This window comes from Hippocampus comes, unplaced genomic scaffold (assembly GCF_001891065.2).
Source record: "Hippocampus comes isolate QL1 unplaced genomic scaffold, H_comes_QL1_v1.1 scaffold132, whole genome shotgun sequence".
In the NCBI taxonomy this organism is placed as follows: domain Eukaryota; kingdom Metazoa; phylum Chordata; class Actinopteri; order Syngnathiformes; family Syngnathidae; genus Hippocampus; species Hippocampus comes.
The window spans coordinates 4,481,171-4,500,993 of NW_017805467.1; the positions used below are offsets into that span (position 1 = coordinate 4,481,171).

The 19,823-nt window shown below is 41.3% G+C and overlaps 3 protein-coding genes across 6 annotated transcripts in view; 2 read left to right on the forward strand and 1 right to left on the reverse strand.

Annotated features, from left to right (window-relative positions):
- Positions 1-7,760, forward strand: part of sgip1a (SH3GL interacting endocytic adaptor 1a) — a 49,610-nt gene extending 41,850 nt beyond the window's left edge. For all 3 annotated transcript variants that reach the window (XM_019875278.1, XM_019875279.1, XM_019875280.1), the window contains 5 exons: positions 8-210; positions 354-418; positions 2,317-2,481; positions 4,329-6,337; positions 6,416-7,760. In XM_019875278.1, coding sequence (XP_019730837.1) covers positions 8-210; positions 354-418; positions 2,317-2,481; positions 4,329-4,351 — 456 coding nt within the window. In that variant the 3' untranslated portion in view covers positions 4,352-6,337; positions 6,416-7,760. The remainder of the gene's footprint in view (positions 1-7; positions 211-353; positions 419-2,316; positions 2,482-4,328; positions 6,338-6,415) is intronic.
- Positions 7,761-9,769: 2,009 nt separating this feature from the next.
- insl5a (insulin-like 5a) lies at positions 9,770-11,425 on the reverse strand. The gene is made up of 2 exons (XM_019875166.1): positions 11,102-11,425; positions 9,770-10,019 (listed from the first exon to the last, which is right to left on the reverse strand). The coding sequence occupies exons 1-2, from the start codon at positions 11,271-11,273 to the stop codon at positions 9,865-9,867; spliced, it is 327 nt and encodes a 108-aa protein (XP_019730725.1). The 5' UTR covers positions 11,274-11,425; the 3' UTR covers positions 9,770-9,864.
- Positions 11,426-16,034: 4,609 nt separating this feature from the next.
- pars2 (prolyl-tRNA synthetase 2, mitochondrial) lies at positions 16,035-19,820 on the forward strand. Of its 2 annotated transcripts, none has more exons than XM_019875216.1 (4): positions 16,035-16,306; positions 16,536-16,866; positions 17,726-17,971; positions 18,630-19,820. In XM_019875216.1, the coding sequence occupies exons 2-4, from the start codon at positions 16,543-16,545 to the stop codon at positions 19,509-19,511; spliced, it is 1,452 nt and encodes a 483-aa protein (XP_019730775.1). In that variant the 5' UTR covers positions 16,035-16,306; positions 16,536-16,542; the 3' UTR covers positions 19,512-19,820. The 2 variants fall into 2 exon arrangements, with proteins under 2 accessions (XP_019730775.1, XP_019730774.1); XM_019875215.1 differs by having other exon boundaries at positions 16,036-16,328.
- Positions 19,821-19,823: the final 3 nt, after the last annotated feature.

The following is a 19,823-nucleotide window of genomic DNA, read 5'->3' on the forward strand; positions in this document are numbered from 1 at the left end:
TTTCCAGGTATCAGTGCAGGGTCCTGTGTCCGCTCCCATGAATCTGGCCGTGAGCTGGCGATGTGAACCCACCAGCACAGACCTGAGGATAGACTACAAATATAACGGCGAGGCTATGTCAACACCAATGGCGCTTAACAATGTGCAGTTTCTAGTCCCAGTGGACGGAGGGGTTTCCAAACTACAAGCTGTGTTACCTCCAGCTGCATGGTAAATACATTATTGCTTTATTTGTTACTGCCTTGAACCCAGTGCGGCACCAAACAAATAAACAAACAGACTGATAGACCATGAACATGCAAAAAAATCCTCTGGCTCTGATCGACTGGACTAATACCACGTTGTCCTAACAGGAACGCGGAGCAGCACAGGATCCTCTGGAAGATTCCAGATATCTCACAAAAATCTGAAAACGGAGGTCTGTCTGTTCATGTATTCTTGATCGATGTCCGAAGTTTTGATATATTGATTGACATGAATCTGCTTCTTTTGAAACACTCTTTATTAAAAGCAATGTGCTAGCCGATGATGCAATTCATACGTTGGTGTCTCCTGAAGCTAAAACATACATTGATATAATACAAAAAGTCATCTCGTAATCAGCTACACAAACACAATACACCACGGATGCCTCAACATTTTTCACCAAAGACCGTATGCAGAAAAGCCAAGGCTGCAAGGGCCACTTTGATATTCTTCCCCCTTATTAAACATGCGAACACCTACCCGTCGATGTGAGTCAAGATGTATGTAGGAAATTGTTTTTATATAAACAGTCGTGCCTTGAGATATGAACTTAATTCATTCCTTGACCACGCTTGTATCTCAGAACACTCATTTCAAATCATCTTTCCCTTTTGAAATGAAGGGGAAAGCAATGAATAGCTTCCAGCCCCCTTATAAAATCCCAAAAAAGAATGTTTTTAAGATGACAAATCGCACTCAACAGTATTGTGCTATATAAAAACACAGAAAAAAACATTTGCTGTCCACATAACCTGCAAACACTGAAGATGCGAGCAAAAAAACACGATAGGACCTCAGATATTGTCCTTCCTTCTTTTGCTTCTTTTGTAGGCTCTGTTGCATAAGGCAACTCATTTGTTTTGGGGTCCTCTTCGGCCCTGTAATCCAAAAAAAAAAAAAAAAAAGAGACCATGCCAGTTGCTAAGACAAACCTGTGCCATTACCACATCTCCACAGTCATACGCAAAACAGAAGTAACCCGCAGTCATTCGGCACTCTTTAAAGGAATGTTCACTTGATTCATTGTTTCTTAAAGACACCGAGCAGGAAGTGAGGCAACTAACACTTTGTTACGCAGGTGGGCATTCTTTTACGTGGGCCCAGTCCCTCCCTCGTCATTGACAGCCAGTCGGCATACAACATACTTTCCATGTCTCACGCAGGTGCCGCACAAGCCGACACGCCAGTCTTCAAGGAAAAAAAAGAAAAGAATTAAAACAACAGACACACACACACACACACACACACACACACACACACACACACACGCACAGCCTGGTGATCGGTGAAATAAAAACAATCTGGGACATCTTTCATTGAGGTGTGTGGGACTGAAAGGGATTCGACCCTTTTTTTTTTCTCCCCAGTATTTGGCTGTGTGTCAGGTGTGCGGCACCTGCGTGTGACATTGTACCAATCAGTCAATTCTCAAGGCCATTTGGTTCTCGTTGACAACTCGGGCGGACTAGGCTGGAACTGAAAGACTGATTGAAGTTGACTGACGGATGCACCAGCCTGACGATGCCCGCCTCTCTTTCTTCTGTAACCAAATTAGTTTGACTCATTAAGGCATTATAAAGAGAATCTTTCAATTTTTTGTTGTAAATAATTGTTCAGTTATGCATGTTTAAATATCAAGAAGAGGTCTATCTAAATCCAATGTATTATTTGTAGTAGTGTAGTAGTGGTAGTTGTAGTAGTTTGTCATAAGCGTCACTTTCTTTTTTTTTGCATCCTTTTTTAAGTAATGACTTTGGTTGTGTCAAATGTTATTTTTAGTATGTGCCGGGTGCTGCTAAAAGAAAAACACACAGAGGTCCTCAACTGGCCCGCTGAAATACATCAGGGTGCCAAAGACATACTGGGTTGAAGCACAGTATTTCCTTCTGTCATTTTTACGCTTTCCTATTTTGTCAGTTACAATTTTGCTTGCGTGTGCTGATTATTTCCAAATGGCCTGAGATGCAGTCAGCTCATCGTGAAAAATCTGAAGTCACCTCCGCATTTTCAATTTTCCATCGTGTGTGACCACCAGCTGTTGTTCTGCGTTTTTTTTTTTTTTTTCTGTAGGTGTGGGATCTTTGTTAGCCCGCTTCCAGCTAACAGAAGGCCCAAGTAAACCAGCTCCACTAGCTGTGCAGTTCACCAGTGAGGGCAGCACATTGTCAGGTTGTGATATTGAACTGGCTGGGCCTGGGTATCGCTTCTCACTCGTCAAGAAGAGGTTCGCTGCTGGTGGGTTTGATATTGTCAAATTTTTTTCCCCCTATTAATCAGTCGATGGTCATGATTGTTCTTGTTGTGTACATGCTGCTTGGTTTCAATTATGAAAGAAGGTTACGTGGCTCGTATTTGATCCCAAACTGCAGTGAATTATATTATATTGATATTGTTTGAGAAGAGTCAAGTGTAAAGAACCTTTTGTATAAGTGGAGCCTTTACGATTTTGTTAAAACTGCTCTGTCCATGATCAAACACCCAAAGGTCTGATAAAATCCCTGAAAGAAATTTTGATTTTCATTCAGTGGCACCCTTCACCGCACAGACACACACACACACACACACACACACACGCACAGCCTGGTGATCGGTGAAATAAAAACAATCTGGGACATCTTTCATTGAGGTGTGTGGGACTGAAAGGGATTCGACCCTTTTTTTTTTCTCCCCAGTATTTGGCTGTGTGTCAGGTGTGCGGCACCTGCGTGTGACATTGTACCAATCAGTCAATTCTCAAGGCCATTTGGTTCTCGTTGACAACTCGGGCGGACTAGGCTGGAACTGAAAGACTGATTGAAGTTGACTGACGGATGCACCAGCCTGACGATGCCCGCCTCTCTTTCTTCTGTAACCAAATTAGTTTGACTCATTAAGGCATTATAAAGAGAATCTTTCAATTTTTTGTTGTAAATAATTGTTCAGTTATGCATGTTTAAATATCAAGAAGAGGTCTATCTAAATCCAATGTATTATTTGTAGTAGTGTAGTAGTGGTAGTTGTAGTAGTTTGTCATAAGCGTCACTTTCTTTTTTTTTGCATCCTTTTTTAAGTAATGACTTTGGTTGTGTCAAATGTTATTTTTAGTATGTGCCGGGTGCTGCTAAAAGAAAAACACACAGAGGTCCTCAACTGGCCCGCTGAAATACATCAGGGTGCCAAAGACATACTGGGTTGAAGCACAGTATTTCCTTCTGTCATTTTTACGCTTTCCTATTTTGTCAGTTACAATTTTGCTTGCGTGTGCTGATTATTTCCAAATGGCCTGAGATGCAGTCAGCTCATCGTGAAAAATCTGAAGTCACCTCCGCATTTTCAATTTTCCATCGTGTGTGACCACCAGCTGTTGTTCTGCGTTTTTTTTTTTTTTTTCTGTAGGTGTGGGATCTTTGTTAGCCCGCTTCCAGCTAACAGAAGGCCCAAGTAAACCAGCTCCACTAGCTGTGCAGTTCACCAGTGAGGGCAGCACATTGTCAGGTTGTGATATTGAACTGGCTGGGCCTGGGTATCGCTTCTCACTCGTCAAGAAGAGGTTCGCTGCTGGTGGGTTTGATATTGTCAAATTTTTTTCCCCCTATTAATCAGTCGATGGTCATGATTGTTCTTGTTGTGTACATGCTGCTTGGTTTCAATTATGAAAGAAGGTTACGTGGCTCGTATTTGATCCCAAACTGCAGTGAATTATATTATATTGATATTGTTTGAGAAGAGTCAAGTGTAAAGAACCTTTTGTATAAGTGGAGCCTTTACGATTTTGTTAAAACTGCTCTGTCCATGATCAAACACCCAAAGGTCTGATAAAATCCCTGAAAGAAATTTTGATTTTCATTCAGTGGCACCCTTCACCGCACAGATGACCACTTCCCACTGCTTGGGGAATAATAGTGATGGGGCAGCAAAAACCATTTGGGGGCATTGCACCCTTGCTCAAGAGCAGGTCCAGTAATGAGGGACTTTTTTTTTGGCTTGCAGTATAGAAAGAATATTGCAACATGTGTATTGGGAAAGGTAAAAGATCAAGGTGTAGGTTTTTTTGTTTTTTGTTTTTTAATACACAGAGTTAACCAAAGCATTTTGTCCTTTAGGAAAGTATCTGGCGGACAACTAACTCAAAATTTGCACTGATGAACATATTAACTCCAGCGGATGGAGGATGACACAGAGGACAGACCCACGTTCTTCAATCACCCGCCCAGGACAACAGCCTACCCAGCAGTATTGTGAAATGTTCGTCTAGCAACATGGAATTTGGTAATTTGATAATGGCATTTGTAATAATGGTGTTATTTATTTACTGCTGGTGTTACGCACCTGGACTCTTTCCTTCTTTGAGGTGTCTGTGCCTCTGGTCAAAGTGCGGTGACTTTTCACTGCAGCTGCCTGACCAGCCAAGCTCTACTCTGGATGACATTACAGTAAAAATTCTTAACTGGAGTCTTATCCAAAAAATCTGAATGGTCCTAACTCACCTCAAGGACGATGTTCAGTCATTTATTTACACAGAACAATGTGATAATTTATTGGTACGACAAAATACTTTCCAATGTGGGACATTTGTCCACACAAACCATGTACAAGCTTAAGCTAAATGGATATTGTCAATTTTTGATGAGGAATTTATCATGCTGATCGACAATGAGAGTGATGCGCTGATTCCGATGCTCATTTTAGAGCACTTCACTCGCGATTATTTTAATATTTGATTTATCTTTGTTATTTTTTCGATTAATTGATGAATTCTTTTTAAATAAATAACATTATATCCAAGTTTGCATCCCTTTATTATACAAAAGCAGGTCATTATTCAAACAAATTCAGTTCCTGGTTTAGTCTGTATCGTGCCGTGTTAAGAAGGGGGGAGAAAATGCTACACTGCACACAGGCTGGTCTGTACTTGGCTGCAGACTGCAAAGTCCGAGCTGTGGGTGGTCGTTTTTAGGGTTTTTTTGTGATCGGCATTGAAAGTTCTTGATTGACATGCCAATCACCCAGTCATCCACAGAAATCAGCCGATCAATCAGAGCACCACCGATATCAATGACTCATCCACTGGTTCAAACAGAGTCCGAGTAATCTGGACCGCATCGATGTATTCAAAATGCACTGAGCAGTGGGTCCAACTGCTCTTCTCTTTCTTTGCGATCGTAGAGATGTTGCGGCTGGTCGGCAGCTGCAATGAGAAACTAATCTGCTGGTCATGACATTTAAAAAAAAAAAGAGAAAAGTGTTTCCCCTTCCGAATTAAGTGTTAAAAGTGTCATTGAAAATCTATCTTAAAGGGCGTTTGATGTTTTCCTTGTATGGTCATTTAGTCTTCTGTTGTTCCCAGGACAGCAATGTTCACTCTAGATTACATGACAGCATCTTTTTTTTTCCATTCTTAACACGATTTGTTGTAGAAAATGTGATTCTGTATATGATTAGATTTTGAACGGTATCACCTAATTCAGTCCGCTGAAAGGTATAAATATTTCAATATTTCTTTTTGTTATCTGTGTAGTTGAGTAACGTGTACAGTATAACGTATAATTTTTTAATTTGTTTCAGACCTAATTTTTTAATTCAAGTGCAACAGAAGTTTTGAGCTACAGTATATATGTATATGTATATATGGGTGGGTGGGGCCAAGTAACTTAAAACGCTTAAATATCATCCAGGATGCTGTTTTTTTGCTTTGTGAAATCAGCGTTAACGTAGACTTAAAATGATCATGTGATAGGGTCACATCGAAATGCAACTTCATGTTCATACTGAAGGTTAGATGAGGATGATGGATGCTTGGCATCCGTTAAGTCCGTACCAGCTGGCCCATCAGTAATCAACTCCAATTTGATATTGTTATGATGACACTGGTTCAATTCAGGCTGAGGTAGACGACTTACTGGGGTAATTTCATTCATCTGCATTCTCACTTTTCCTGTTGCTTGACCCTTGTTCACGCTACAGCTTTTGCTGTGCTTTGCTACTTTACTTCTCTCTTCAAATGTGGCTTCCCCAATTGCGTTTCAGGCACCAGCCTGGTCCTCATGCCCTGCTTGGATCCATAGCTTTATTTTACATTATTGTAATGGTCTCTGTGAGATGACATGATAAGGTTGTAGATGGAGGGGAAGTTGACCAAAATGCTTTGTACATATATATAAATATATATGTGTGCGTGTGTGTGCGTGAGGTTGTAGATGGAGGTGAAGTTGACCAAAATGCTTTGTACATATATATATATAAATATATATGTGTGCGTGTGTGTGCGTGCGTGCGTGTGTGCGTGTGTACTCTGTCCTTCAAGCATCTGTGAATGAGAAGAAGGGGAATATTTTTAATGCTAATTAAAAAGAGACAAATATTTTATTGTTTATTGGGGTGGGGGGGGCACTATGCCGATAATGTCTATCTTCCCGAGTGCTCTTTGACAGGCCTTTTGAACATGAAGTGTGTATGTATGTAAGGTGTTGCCGAAGCCCACGATACTTACTGTCCTGTATGTCAATATTGTGCTAAAAACACCCAAATGTGGTATTGTAAGATGTCGTAGAACCATCATAAACTGGGTTTAGAGCAACAAAGCAATTGTCCTGACATCAATGTTCCCTATATTGTTGTTGTGGTTTTTGATTTTTATTGCCAGTGGGAACAAACAAACTAAATACCGTTCATTTCCTGTCTTACGTATAGCTGACAGAAAGTTGTGATGTTTTTGGGTGAATATTTGAGGCAATCAGAGGAAAGTCTCCTCCGCGTTATTTCCAATGGCGCTCAATGTCCCATCATGCATTGGTTTCAAGTTCATTCAAGTTGCCAGTCATTTCTCATGCACCTCAGTTTTTTATTAGAAAAAAATGGAACATTCGTTTCCACACTGGAAAAAAAAAAATTGGATGAACTTGAAAATTTAAAAACGATATCCGTCACGCCTAATAGTTATGATTTGACTAGAAATAATTCATTTCGTGCAAATGTATTGACAGCATTCTTATTAAAATTTAACTTTATGTATTTACTGCAATGGGTACAAAGTGGCTGACGAGTTAGCACCTCTTCATAGGTTGTGTGTACAAATCCACGGCTTTCAAGTTAAAAACTAAAAAGTTTAAGGAAGAGTTCAAACTGGCTTTGCCTTAAGAAATTAGTTTATTAAAAGTTTTAAATTTCATGTTACACTAAATCAATCATCAGTCAATGCTAAAATATTGGGTGTGACAGATTACTTTATTTTTTAATTATTATTTTGAAGTTCATCCAATATTCCAATTTTTTTCAGTGCATCTGTAAGTGAATGTATCCTGTACTAATTCATAATTGCTTGTAGAGCATGCAGAAAAAGCAGGGCCACCTTTACCTACAACTAATTCTTAAATGATGTTTTGTGCCGTGTACTCACTCACCTGTATTACTGTTGACCAGAGCAGTTTTTTTGTGCTGCGAGTAAGAATGCTTTAACATCAAACCATGTGCAAGCTCAATGCTAAAATGGAAACTTAGTTTGCCTCCTTCCAAAACCAATAAAAGTTTTAACCCCACAAAACGGTTAGGGTTTTTCTTAATTGTGTGTGTGTGTGTGTGTATGATAATTTTATTGTTGCAGTCTTTATTCGTGCATGTCACTTTGCATTGGTTGCCCTCTTCTTGATAGCTCAGATTTATATACCCTTGAGCAGGGGTGCCCATTACGTCGATCGCGATCGACCGGTAGATCGCGGACTGGTCCCAAGTCGATCACGAGGGGTTTAGAGGAGGAAAAAAACAAACAACCATTTGTGTGTCTTTGTGTATGTTAGTAATATATTTTTTTGTGTTAATGTACACTGCACCCTAACCATCCTATCAGTCTCATTTTTACAAAAAGTATTACAAAAATGAAATAAAATAAAGCAGGTAAATCTTTAACCTACGGTGGCGAGTGACCTGCGTCACGCGAAGTTGTTAGCGCTTAGCAGTCTGCAATTGCAGCTTGTGATCAGAGCTGTTGCGCTATATCTTTTATCGTTATCATTATTCTCATTCAGAGTTTGTTTCGTGTACAATTCACAGAGGGCACGGGCAAAAAATAGGAATCTCGAGGGCCGAGGGAAGCACTTTAAAACGGTATCGGTATATCTGAGCTACGATAGTTAACAGGTTGCCAAAGTGCCACACATGCCTCCGTGTCAGGCTGTTGGATCATCGCGTGCGTGTACGTGTGTGCGCGGTAACGGGTCGATCGCAAGAGGTTGGTTGATCGAAAAGTCGATCTTCGGTCCAAAAAGTTTGGGCACCCCTGCCCTTGAGGCATTTGAGGTCTAGAGTCAAATCAGTACATGTTCCTTTAAATGCTGGATTAGTATTCTGTTGCTGTTATAATTATGACAAATTTTAAATTTTCAGGGATTACTGTTCAATGTCAGAACCATAAATGAAAGATCCAGTAAAGGCAAAGGTTCATCCATCCATCCATTTTCTTTACTGCTTGTCCTCATAAGAGTCGCGGGTGACCTGGAGCCATCCCAAGTGACTTTAGGCTTAAGGTAGAGGTCCAATCACAGTGAATATAAAGTCGACACACCCTGTTCAAAATTGAGTTTTTTGTGAAATAAAAATGAGAACAAGAAATTATTTCAAAACGTTCCACCATTCCAGTGACCTATCAAGAGTACAGCTCAAATGGGGGAAAAAAAATCTAGTTAAAAGAACAGAAATGCTTGAGCATGTGTGTAACACTTTCTTGGAAATGTGATATGGCTCTGTTCAGAATTAACCAATTGAAAAATCCCCATCCAGGTTGACCAGAATCCAAATGGGATATTTCTTGTCTCGTTATTTTATTATTCACCTCTTACTGATAGACACTGAATTGGAGAGCACGTCAATACTAATTGTTTATGCTGGGGTGGTACCATGGCACTTTTTTAGTGCCAGTACAATATGCAACACTTAAGGGCAACAACATGCATAATCCATAGAGGAAAGCCAGACCTCAGATTTGAATCCAGAACCGCAGTACCGTGAGGCGGACGTACTGACTGTTCGGATCACTGTGCTGTCCATGGCAAAGGTCATCGTAGCAAATCTTTATTTGTCAGTGCAAATGATGACGAGAATTTTCCGTGAATGGCATCTCATCACGTTTGCTGTTTACTAAATTTTTTTAAAATGTGTTTTTTTTACAAATGTTTATTCAGCTCAACTTATCAAAGAATGTAATTCTTATGCAAGAACATTTATTTGACACAACAGTGAAATGAAAGCACAGTCCCCCCCCCCCCCATTTAAATAAAAATAAACTTGGGCAGTTTATAAACCTGCATATCAATGAGTGCTTTTGACTCCGCGAAATAGACATTTCTCATCCTTATGGTTTGGCAGTACATTTCACCTTCCCTAAGTTCAATCAGTATTTTTTTATCTGTAAAATTTTGGTGTGACTACACCAATTTTCCATTGCAGGTGTTCACAATTATGTTCACCAAAACACGACAATAAGAATAGCATTATTACATTTACATACAAGTTAAAATAAAAATGAAAACAAATATAAATATATATCTGAGCATTGTGATTTACATTTGGATTTTATTTCAATTAAGGCAAGACTGATTACTTTTTGGTCACTTGGAGAAGAAACGATGATGCCATGCATGGCCGTCTTCAGCAGAGGAAGGTGAGGTCGCTCTTCCTGCAGCCAACCTGGCAGCACACTGTCGTCAGGATGTTGTTCATATCCCGTCTGGTCAAGTCTGAGCCTGGGTGGTTCCTGATGCTTGACAAACTGTCCAAACTGTTCTCCTCCCCTGTGGATAGACCTGCACCAGCAACACACAATAAAGGACAAACAATCTGTCTGACATCACAAAAACACTTGATACATAGAATAGTGGATGGCATTTCTATATACAGTAATAAAAAAATAAATAATAAAAAAATTATATATATATAAAATATTTTTAAAAATTGCATATATGTCACTGATGGAGTGGTTCCATCTTGTTGTTCAATTGAGGTTGATGATCCCATTAAATTAAAAAGGACTCTAATGACAATGCAGATTTCCGCGATGCAATTTGTCTTGTGCAGTTTCCCTTTCCTCTTAGCGATCACTACAGCTGATAAGACTAACTGAGTTTGCTTACGTGTAACAGACTGAGAGAGCTTCTAATCTTGATGTGTGCTCCTGTGGTTTAATGATGTCAACATTATGTCCTGGTCTGCCCACACGTGCATGGAAAATTCTGGATTGGTAGAATATGGGGCAAGGATGCAGTCAATATCCCATTGGCTGAACCTTGTTTTGTTTTGCTTTGCTATTTGAAAGGGTGTAGCAGTGCACGACATTATAGTGGGAGCTGATTGTAATCTTTTGGTTAACTTACTATTACACTTAAATCAAATGAGAAGGGCAAAATATTCTCAGTGCTCTTCATGGGGATTCACTGCACTTCTGCAACATTGTGACAGTGTCCATTCAAACGGAGAGGGAGAGATTTACAAAGTCATGGAAAATGGTGACAAAAATGTTAGCGTTCAATTTATGTTAAGAGATTTGGTGCTTGTAATATCTGTAAAAAGTGAAGAAAGTTAGCTATTTTCAGCCAGTTTTTCTGACAAAATGAAAAAAAAAAGTCACTAACAAGAAACATGAATCAACAAGCTTTATTTGCTTTTTCTTGGCCTACAAACATGCGTGTGGCAGGTTAGATCTGGCCTTGAATTTGGCAAATGTGAAATACTGCAAATACAAATGAAAATGAGTCTGTCAGCAAAAACATACAATGAAAAGGAACGTAGCATTGACTAAATTACTAATTACAGATTTATCAAAGGAGAAGTAGAAAAAAAGCTGTACATTTTAGTACAGGGCAAACAGATAACTATACAATTGTCTCACCATCCATGTCTGACTCAGCTTGGAACCTCCTCCAGCGGGATCCTCCGCAGGTGTACACGACAGCTCTCAGGAACTCTCGGCCGCACAGTTTCACCGCTTTGACCTCCGCTCTTGCTGGGCTCACACAGGCGATGGCACAAAGCAGCAGAGGGAAGACCACAAGAGCACGCATCCTGGATGCCTAAATTGGCTTTTGTCTCTTAAACCGACCGCTGATGCTCTGAATGAGATCTTTTTTGTGCGTGGATCTCCTCTCTTCTGGATGCGACTCTACTCTCCTCACTATATACACATCCATCTTTCTGTTGCAGGAAGTGGAGTATCCGCGCGCCGCCCACTGACTGCTTCTTGGCCCATCCCAGTCACACACATACATGTTTACATGACCACCCACCGTTTCCGCTTTCTGGCCACTTTTGCCATTCTTTGAGGGAATATCACCTCCAAATGGCAATCACGTTAAATGAGGGCAACCCTTTCTGCTCCAGGTGATTACGTAGAGATAGCACTGACCTTTACTGTGGTGCAAAGCTAATTAGGTGATTCAAAGTAACCCCCTCCCACACTCAGGCAGATGCTTGGTGCGTTTACACACTTAGAAAGCCGGGATATCCTCAACTTTACAGCATTTTGAACCATATGAGAGGCAAAAGTCAATGTTGACAGTCCATCATCCAAGTCATTACAGAGCTATTGATGATGCAGCGTTATAGTCAGTATGACATTTCAGCATGATTGTGATCAGCAGACCCACTTACGGTGTTCGTGCTATCAAATCATGCTTGCTTGGAAAAAAAATCGTACAGTAATAAAAAAGTGTGCAGTAATAGGCAAAGTGGTCAGGAGTGTAGCCAGAAATCGTTTAGTTGGGCGGCCATGGTGACACATTTCACTGAGTATACATTCGTGAGAAGTGATTTTATTTTTATCATACCATCCAAAGTCAGAAATCAAATGCACACATATAGAGACCCTTACCCAACACACTTCACACAAGTCAAGGTATGTCTAAGTAAAAATCAACTATTCTGGTACGTAACTCTGCTGGCATCATTAGCATGTGGCTTCCGCTAAAACAAGGAATCACGATTTACAGCACTGAATGGTGCAATACCTGACCAGGACAGTTAAATTAAGCAAAGCCATTTTGAAACAAAAAAAAAAAATTTCACCCAACTGCAACTCGTTTGTTGTCATCAACGCAGGATGCGTTCAGAAATTTACTCTGACGCCCTAACACCACTCTGAAGCCCAGCACTCACTCAGTGTGTAAAGGCCTCTCTCTACACACCAATCCGTCAAATGTCAGGAAAGTCACAGGTATCAAAATGTTCCCTTCGGGGTGGCTCGGCAAGTGGCCATGGAGGGAGAGCCTCCATGCAGCTCTGCCCCTGGAAGTGGGGCATTCTGGTATCCCAGCGGTTCACTCTTCTGCCTCACAATTGAGAGGTTAGAATCTTAACGGCAATGCCGTGTAAATATCTAATCGGTAGATATTTACGCAGCATTGCCTGAGTTTTCTCTTCATTTTAAATGAAGAAAGTTAAATGGAGAAACAGTGAACAGCCAGGGGCTGCCGTGAGTAGAAGTGGCCCAGGCAGGGTCCACCTTGTGCGGACAGCTTCCCCGAGACACACCCGGGGCTCCGCAAAGGGCCTGATGGGCTTTCAACAGTCAGGAAACGTCAACAAGAATCACATTTAAACAGCGGGGACTTTTCCCATTAAAGGGGATGGGCATGGTACCCATCCAAGTCAATGAGTAGGCTATCAGGGGTTGAGGTCTCCATTCATTTCAATGGGTATGCTATCAGGGGTCAATTGTCTATAGGTGTGATTGTGAGTGTGACGACCAGTCCAGTCCAGGGTGGTCTCGCCCAAAGTCAACTGGGATAGGCCCTAGCTCACCCACAACCCGAACAGCAAAACTTGTGGATGGTTATGCCAAGTGACAAGGTTAAAATGATGGGTACACCAATAACTGAAGAGATATGCAAAATTATGTCCAGGTGTCAATACTACAGAGACAAATGTAGTACTGTAATTGTGATACGACGGCAGAGTGTAAGAAAGCTGACAGCAAATGTAAAAAAGCAGGATGTGCAATGATTCAAAGGGCGTACTAGAGAGGAGATGAAAAAGGGAATGTTCAGGGTGTGGAAGGGCTCAGAGATTTTTATTTTGCTTGCCCTTTTGTCAGTTCGGGCAGAGTGCATGTCATTACAAGGAGCGCACCAATTGTTTTTGTTTTTCTTTCTGCAGTTCCAACTATTCGGTGAAATCTGTTTTGTGCTTGTTTGTAGCAGCACCAAACCAGATTGTGATGGACAACCAAAGAACTGCTGTGACTGACTTCTGCGTACAGAGCCGGCCCAAAAAGTGAACTATGCGTGAGCATTTTTTTTTTTTTTTTAATGAAAGAGGTGACTGTCAGTAAAAGTCAAGCAAAAGGAAAAGCCAGGATGGATGGTGATTCCCAGGAACGTGACGATCTTGATGATTGCAGTGTTTTGCACTGATGCTTAATTCAGACTACCGGTACTTCTTTTGAAACATATTTCTTCTTAAGTTATTTAATACTGCACTGTGCGGTTATTTATTCATCTTTTGTAGTATCAGCCATCCACACAGTCCACATAATTTCCAAAAACATTTATCACAGCACTTATTAGGCATTATAGTTTGATATGTAACACATACTTTAAAAGATTGTCTTGTAGACGACTTACTGCTTTCAAAACATCACAGTACTGAAAATATTTAACAGTTCATTAATAGAATGCACTGGGTTGCATGAATGTCCTACCTCGGTGGGGCGTTCGGGGGGGAGGGGGGGGGGGGGGGGGGCAATGCGTACCCTGAGTAGGCAACTGGTGTCAAATTAATACTAATAGTATTTCCAGGACTACGACTGGCTGTCAACCAGTTCAGGGTGTAAACCGCCTCGTGCCCCAAGACAGCTGGGAGAGGCTCCAGCATGGCCGCAACCCTCGTGAGGATAAGCGGAACAGATAATGGCTGGATGGATATTTCCAGGATTTTATGTACCACTCCATCCTGCTGCTCAAGCTAACTCTTTGTATTTGATGGAACACCCATTAGCAGATATACAGTATATTTAGGTTTGTTTGTTTTTTTCAAATGATATTTGTACTTTGGTTTGTATTTTTATGATGCCTCTTTGACAAATATGGAACCATTTTTATGGCAGTGAAAACATAAAAATATAAAACCAAATAAACTCATTCGTTTTTTTAACAGATTGAATCTGTGCTCCAGGGTTGTTTTTATCTCACCGAGACAATTGGTCGCCTGTTTCTCTGGGAACTAAAGTTGGAACAAGTCCTGACGACCAAGTCACGACACGCCCGTAAATGTATGTGTGCGTTTTATCTCAGGTCTGGAACTAGAATATGGATCATCCATAATGTTGGGCTAAAAGACAGCAGGAAGATAAGGACCCACAAGAGCTGACAATCAGGTCCCACTGTCTGACACAAATAACGGTTTAACGAGCAACATAAAATGCTATAAAGCCAGAAAAGGTTCTAATGTTAACAAATATTAATCAATGATGGGGAAAATCTTGAGTCTGAATATTGTTTTGTACCGTTGTTTACGACAGACTGAGAGAAAGATGTGTACATTATGTGGTGGGCAGGACACTTCATTGCACATAAAAGCAATAACTGTGATCCAGAGGTCACGCATTACTGGTTAAATGACACGTTAAAGGATTTCAAGCCACTCAGGGGCTTTCACCTTTCATTCTCTTTTAAGTCATAACGACGTTGAATTTCAATTATGTCCTTTCCAAACCATTTAGCTCCATTATTTACATTTGTGGAAACAAAGGATTGACAAAAGCATGAATGTTTTAAACATCATTGAAACATAATACTATATATATATATATATATATATATATATATATATATATATATATATATATATATATATATATATAGCACTTTTTTTACATCATCTGTGAATGACCTGGCCCACCTGAACGTGAAAGAAAGAAAGAAAGTTAGATATTGAACTTAGTAAATCAATAAGGGCCGCCCAGTGCTCCACTGGTTAGCGAGTCGACCTCACAGTGCAGAGGTAACGGGTTCAATTCCAGCTCCGGTCTCCCTGTGTGGAGTTTGCATGTTCTGCCCGGGCCTGCGTGGATTTTCTCCGGGTACTCCTGTTTCCTCCTACATTCCAAAAACATGCATGGCAGGCTGACTGATCACTGTAATTGTCCCTAGGTGTGAATGTGAGCGTGGATGGTTGTTCGTCTGTGTGTGCCCTGCGATTGACTGGCAACCTGTTCAGGGTGTCCCCCACCTACTCCCCGAAGACAGCTGGGATAGGCTCCAGCACCCCCTGCAACCCTTGTGAGGATAAAGCGGATTGGAAAATGAATGAATGAATAATGAAAAGTATAATAGAACAGAAAATGACAGAAAGGAGGCAGAAGCAATGCTCAGAAGAGATGAAAGGAAAATGGTATTGCATAATACAAAGGAAAACTGGTGAAATGAGGAAACCAAGGGAAAATGGAATAGATGAAAGAATACTCCAATATCAAGATTGATGTTTGGGCACACGGGCTGAACAGCACACAATTTAGGATGGAAAAGCATGATACGGGTAACAAGATGTGGGGAATTAAAAAGGGTTGAAAGAATAATTTTGACTGTTTGAGAATAAAAACGCAATCCTCGTGCGGGTAAACAGTTCGGATTATGGATGGATGGATGGATATTTTGTTTTGTTTTTCTTATTCCTTTTATTAAAGAATGATCCGCACTCCATGACAGTAAGTTACGGTAATGCACCATTAAGTTGTTTGCGAGAGAAAAAAAAAGAAATCGAAGAGAAGGAGGCGGAGGAGAAGGAGTGCCAATACTGTACACGATCTGCTTTACTCTTCCAGGCCGATAGACGGCAGTATAGTGCGACAAGGCTAAGCCTGGGTTGCCGTCTGACAGCATGGTACCGAGAGCTTCATGTTTTCAAAGCTCATTGAACAAGTCGACACGCTCCTATTTCGGATGACTCGTTTATTGGAAAGACTGCAGCTTTAGCGCCTCCAATGTACATTTGGTTATTGTCGTTTGGGGCGGTCCTACGTTGATTCCGGAGGTTTTTCCACGGCTAGCTATTTAACCTCTGCTGCTAAGTCAGCAAGCAGAGCTACAGGACGAGCCAGGAAGTAAAAGGCATCTCTGTTGTCGGTGGGTCCTACCGACTGTCATTCGCGTTTGACACTTTTACACCCGGTCTTCCTGGCTATTGTCTATTTTTAATACACGCCAGTAATATGTACTACCGAATGTCAGAATTTAAGTTTGCAAATACATTAGTTTTCTGTTTGGTAATTAAATCATTCTCGCACAAACATTACAATGACATCTCATCAATCATGTGATTTTGTGAACTAGATCGAGCATGGAGCCTGTACTGCACCGGGTTCGGCACAAGGTCTTCTCGAGCCTCCATAGAATAGGACTACTTTCCCGCAGGAGCCATTCGGGCTTTGCTGAACCCGTTGCTGAGCCTGCATCCTCTCACAGCAGGCAAATGAAACCCCCACTCCTGGTTTCTCGTCTGTATCAGCCGTCAAACCTGCGTGACATGGGCCCAGACAGCCGAATGCAAGGAGAACTCACCTGTAAGAGCCAGAGGCTCATGCAGCAGGCAGGACTCATTCATCCTTTCAATCCAGGGTGCTTCTATTACCTTCCTGCCACTGTGCGCGCCATGGAGAAACTGGTGAGATGTACTTATGTGAACAGTGTTATAACCATATTGCACTATATTAATCTGACTTCATTCTGGTATTTCGAGATAGGTGGGTAAAGCTCATTGAAGCCTTGAAACTTTTCTTTAAAATGTGCAGATTTGGGACTTGAGTGCTCCAGTTAAAACAACGTTGGGGACCTCGAGTCGTACAGTGAATAATAATATAATAATACATTTTATTTGTGGGCGCCTTTCTAATCACTCAAGGACACCTTACAACAAGCAGTTAAAAACACAAATATAATGTTAAAAACAACATCAAATAAAATAAGATAAAATAAAACAAAATGGATTGATTTATGGTCAGAGTGAATAAGCTTGTCTAAACAGATGTGTTTTGAGGCTGGATGAAGTCAAATGCAACTCATGCCCCCAAAGAGTGAAACAGTCACTCACTCTTACAGCAATAAAAGTAAAAACAAATGATTAATGTAATATTTCCAGAATTTGACTTGAAGTTTGCATAAACCAAAAAAAAAAAAGCTTTTTTTGATAAATATGTTGAACTTGTGTGTGTAACAGGCGCATTTGTGAAAAACAAAAAAAAAGGACATGGATGTATTTCCACATCCATCCATCCATCTTCTAATTCCACTTATCCTCACAAGGGTCACGGTCGTGCAGATAAGAGTCTGTGATGAAAATAAATGCTGTTTTTCAATTAATTGTACCATTGAAAAAATAATTCATGTCCAGAATTATTAATACTGTACTCATCCTCAATCCAGGGAAATACAACGTTCAAATTGTATAGTTGATTAGAAGGCTCACTTATGCTAAAAGTTAGCTAAAAGAGATGGCATTTTTTACAATTTCCTCCAACCACCAGGTGAGGGTGATCGACCAGGAAATGCAGCAGATAGGTGGGCAGAAACTGGACATGCCCAGTTTGTGCTCCGCTGATCTGTGGCAAATCAGTCAGCGTTGGGACTTGATGGGAAAGGAGCTGTTCCGTCTGAAAGATCGCCATGGTGTCAACTACTGTTTGGGACCCACACATGAAGAGGCCGTGACCCATCTGGTGGCTCACCAGACTGCTCTGTCCTACAAACAGCTACCTCTACTCTTGTACCAGGTTAGTTTGGCTTTTTGGAGGTCGGGGGGATTAGAGATGTCCAGATCCCGAGCACATGATCGGAAATCAGACCTAATCTCGTCAACTGATTGGAATCGGGTTTGGATAGTTGTTGTGGGAGGCTGACTAAAAACAGTGATCGTGTCAGGAGTGCGGATATATTTTAACATGTGGAAAGTGGAGAAAGTGCAACAGTGTTGGCGTCAGCTTGCAAACATCACATGAACAAATTCATAGACGGGTGAGCCGTGATTGGTCGTTGCCTGAGCCCTGAGAAACTGACATTAATTTCAGTCAACAACAAGCGTCAAATAGCTGCCCCCTGAGATGGACAAAAACAGGTGGATTTTGCTGCTTAAGTCATGTTCTACATTCACAATATTAATCCGAATACAATGTTTAGTCTCGTGTGGCCGCATAGAACATATTTGCGCACATATTTCCAGGTTATGCATTATGGCTGTATCAGAACCTTAAAAGGGAGAATTGCAGCATCTTGAGAGTGCCTAAAAAGTGCGTGTAAGAAATTGATCTCAGCGCCAACAGTAGAATCTGCCCCTAAGTCAACAAAGCATAGCATTGAAATGAGTGTTTGATTAGATAGATCCAAAGTCAGTCATAATAAGCACCACCATTTTGTGCTTTTTGTCTTCAACAGATCACCCGCAAATTCCGGGATGAGCCAAAGCCGAGGTTTGGTCTTCTTCGAGGACGGGAGTTCTACATGAAGGACATGTACTCTTTTGATGTCAGTGAGGAGGCCGCTTATGAGACCTATGAATCTGTGTGCCATGCGTACACTCGGATCTTCGCGCGACTGGGCCTGCGTTGCGTGCAAGTGCAGGCTGACACGGGGAACATAGGTGGAAAACTCTCGCACGAGTTCCAGCTCCCAGCAGACATTGGTGAAGACAGGCTTCTGGTCTGCAGGAGCTGCTCCTTCTCTGCCAATGTAGAGACGATGCTCTCTGACAGAACTGACTGCCCACAATGCAAAACTGGTACCCTTTCTGAGTCCAAGGGCATCGAGGTTGGCCACACCTTTTACCTGGGTAAAAAGTATTCTGACATGTTTAACGCCGTATTCAGCAATGCTCAAAACAAGCAAAGTGTTGCAGAAATGGGCTGTTACGGCCTCGGAGTTACACGTATTCTCGCTGCAGCCATCGAGGTGATGTCAACAGATGAAAGTATCCGCTGGCCAGGTCTTCTCGCACCTTACCAGGTTTGTGTTTTGCCCCCCAAGAAGGGCAGCAAGGCGGATGAGGCAACAGGTTTAGCTGAAGATTTCGTTCACACATTAGGACAGACTGTCCCGCATCTTAGAGGTGAGATTGTTTTTGATGACCGCACCCAGATGACCATCGGCAAGAGGCTGAAGGACGCCAGCCGACTGGGCTACCCATATGTCGTTGTGGTTGGACAGGGGGCGCTGGAGGACACACCCAGGTTTGAGGTGATCTGCCAGCAGACTGATGAGACAATGTTTTTAAGTAAGGAGGATTTATTTTGTCTTTTGGGAAAAGTGGAAATCGTGTGATTGAAATCAGGTCTGAGATGTCTTCAATTTTAAATGAATGAGCTGCATAAAAGTGGTGTGGAATGTGAATCAAGTGAACAAGGATATATGACGTTGTGGAGTGTTAATCAAAGGTCTGACAGTAGTACAGTACTGGACTTAATGGCTGAGAACCACTGGAAATCGTATACTAATGCTTTCTGTCTGCAAGCCATGATAATGTATCTTGAACAGTATTATTCAGAATGTGCTGGAATGCCAGTGGACCCAACCACTGTAACGAAAGGTGTTGCCATTCCCTTCCATAAAATAAAATTGATTTTTGTTTTATTC

Excerpts from the sequence above, each read along its gene's own strand:
- pars2 (XM_019875216.1), top strand. The coding sequence starts at position 16,543 with ATGGAGCCTGTACTGCACCGGGTTCGGCACAAGGTCTTCTCGAGCCTC. Across the intron at positions 16,867-17,725 it reads TGCGCGCCATGGAGAAACTG|GTGAGGGTGATCGACCAGGA; the intron begins GTGAGATGTACT and ends TCCAACCACCAG. Across the intron at positions 17,972-18,629 it reads TACCTCTACTCTTGTACCAG|ATCACCCGCAAATTCCGGGA; the intron begins GTTAGTTTGGCT and ends TGTCTTCAACAG.
- insl5a (XM_019875166.1), bottom strand. The coding sequence starts at position 11,273 with ATGCGTGCTCTTGTGGTCTTCCCTCTGCTGCTTTGTGCCATCGCCTGT. Across the intron at positions 10,020-11,101 it reads AGCTGAGTCAGACATGGATG|GTCTATCCACAGGGGAGGAG; the intron begins GTGAGACAATTG and ends TTGCTGGTGCAG.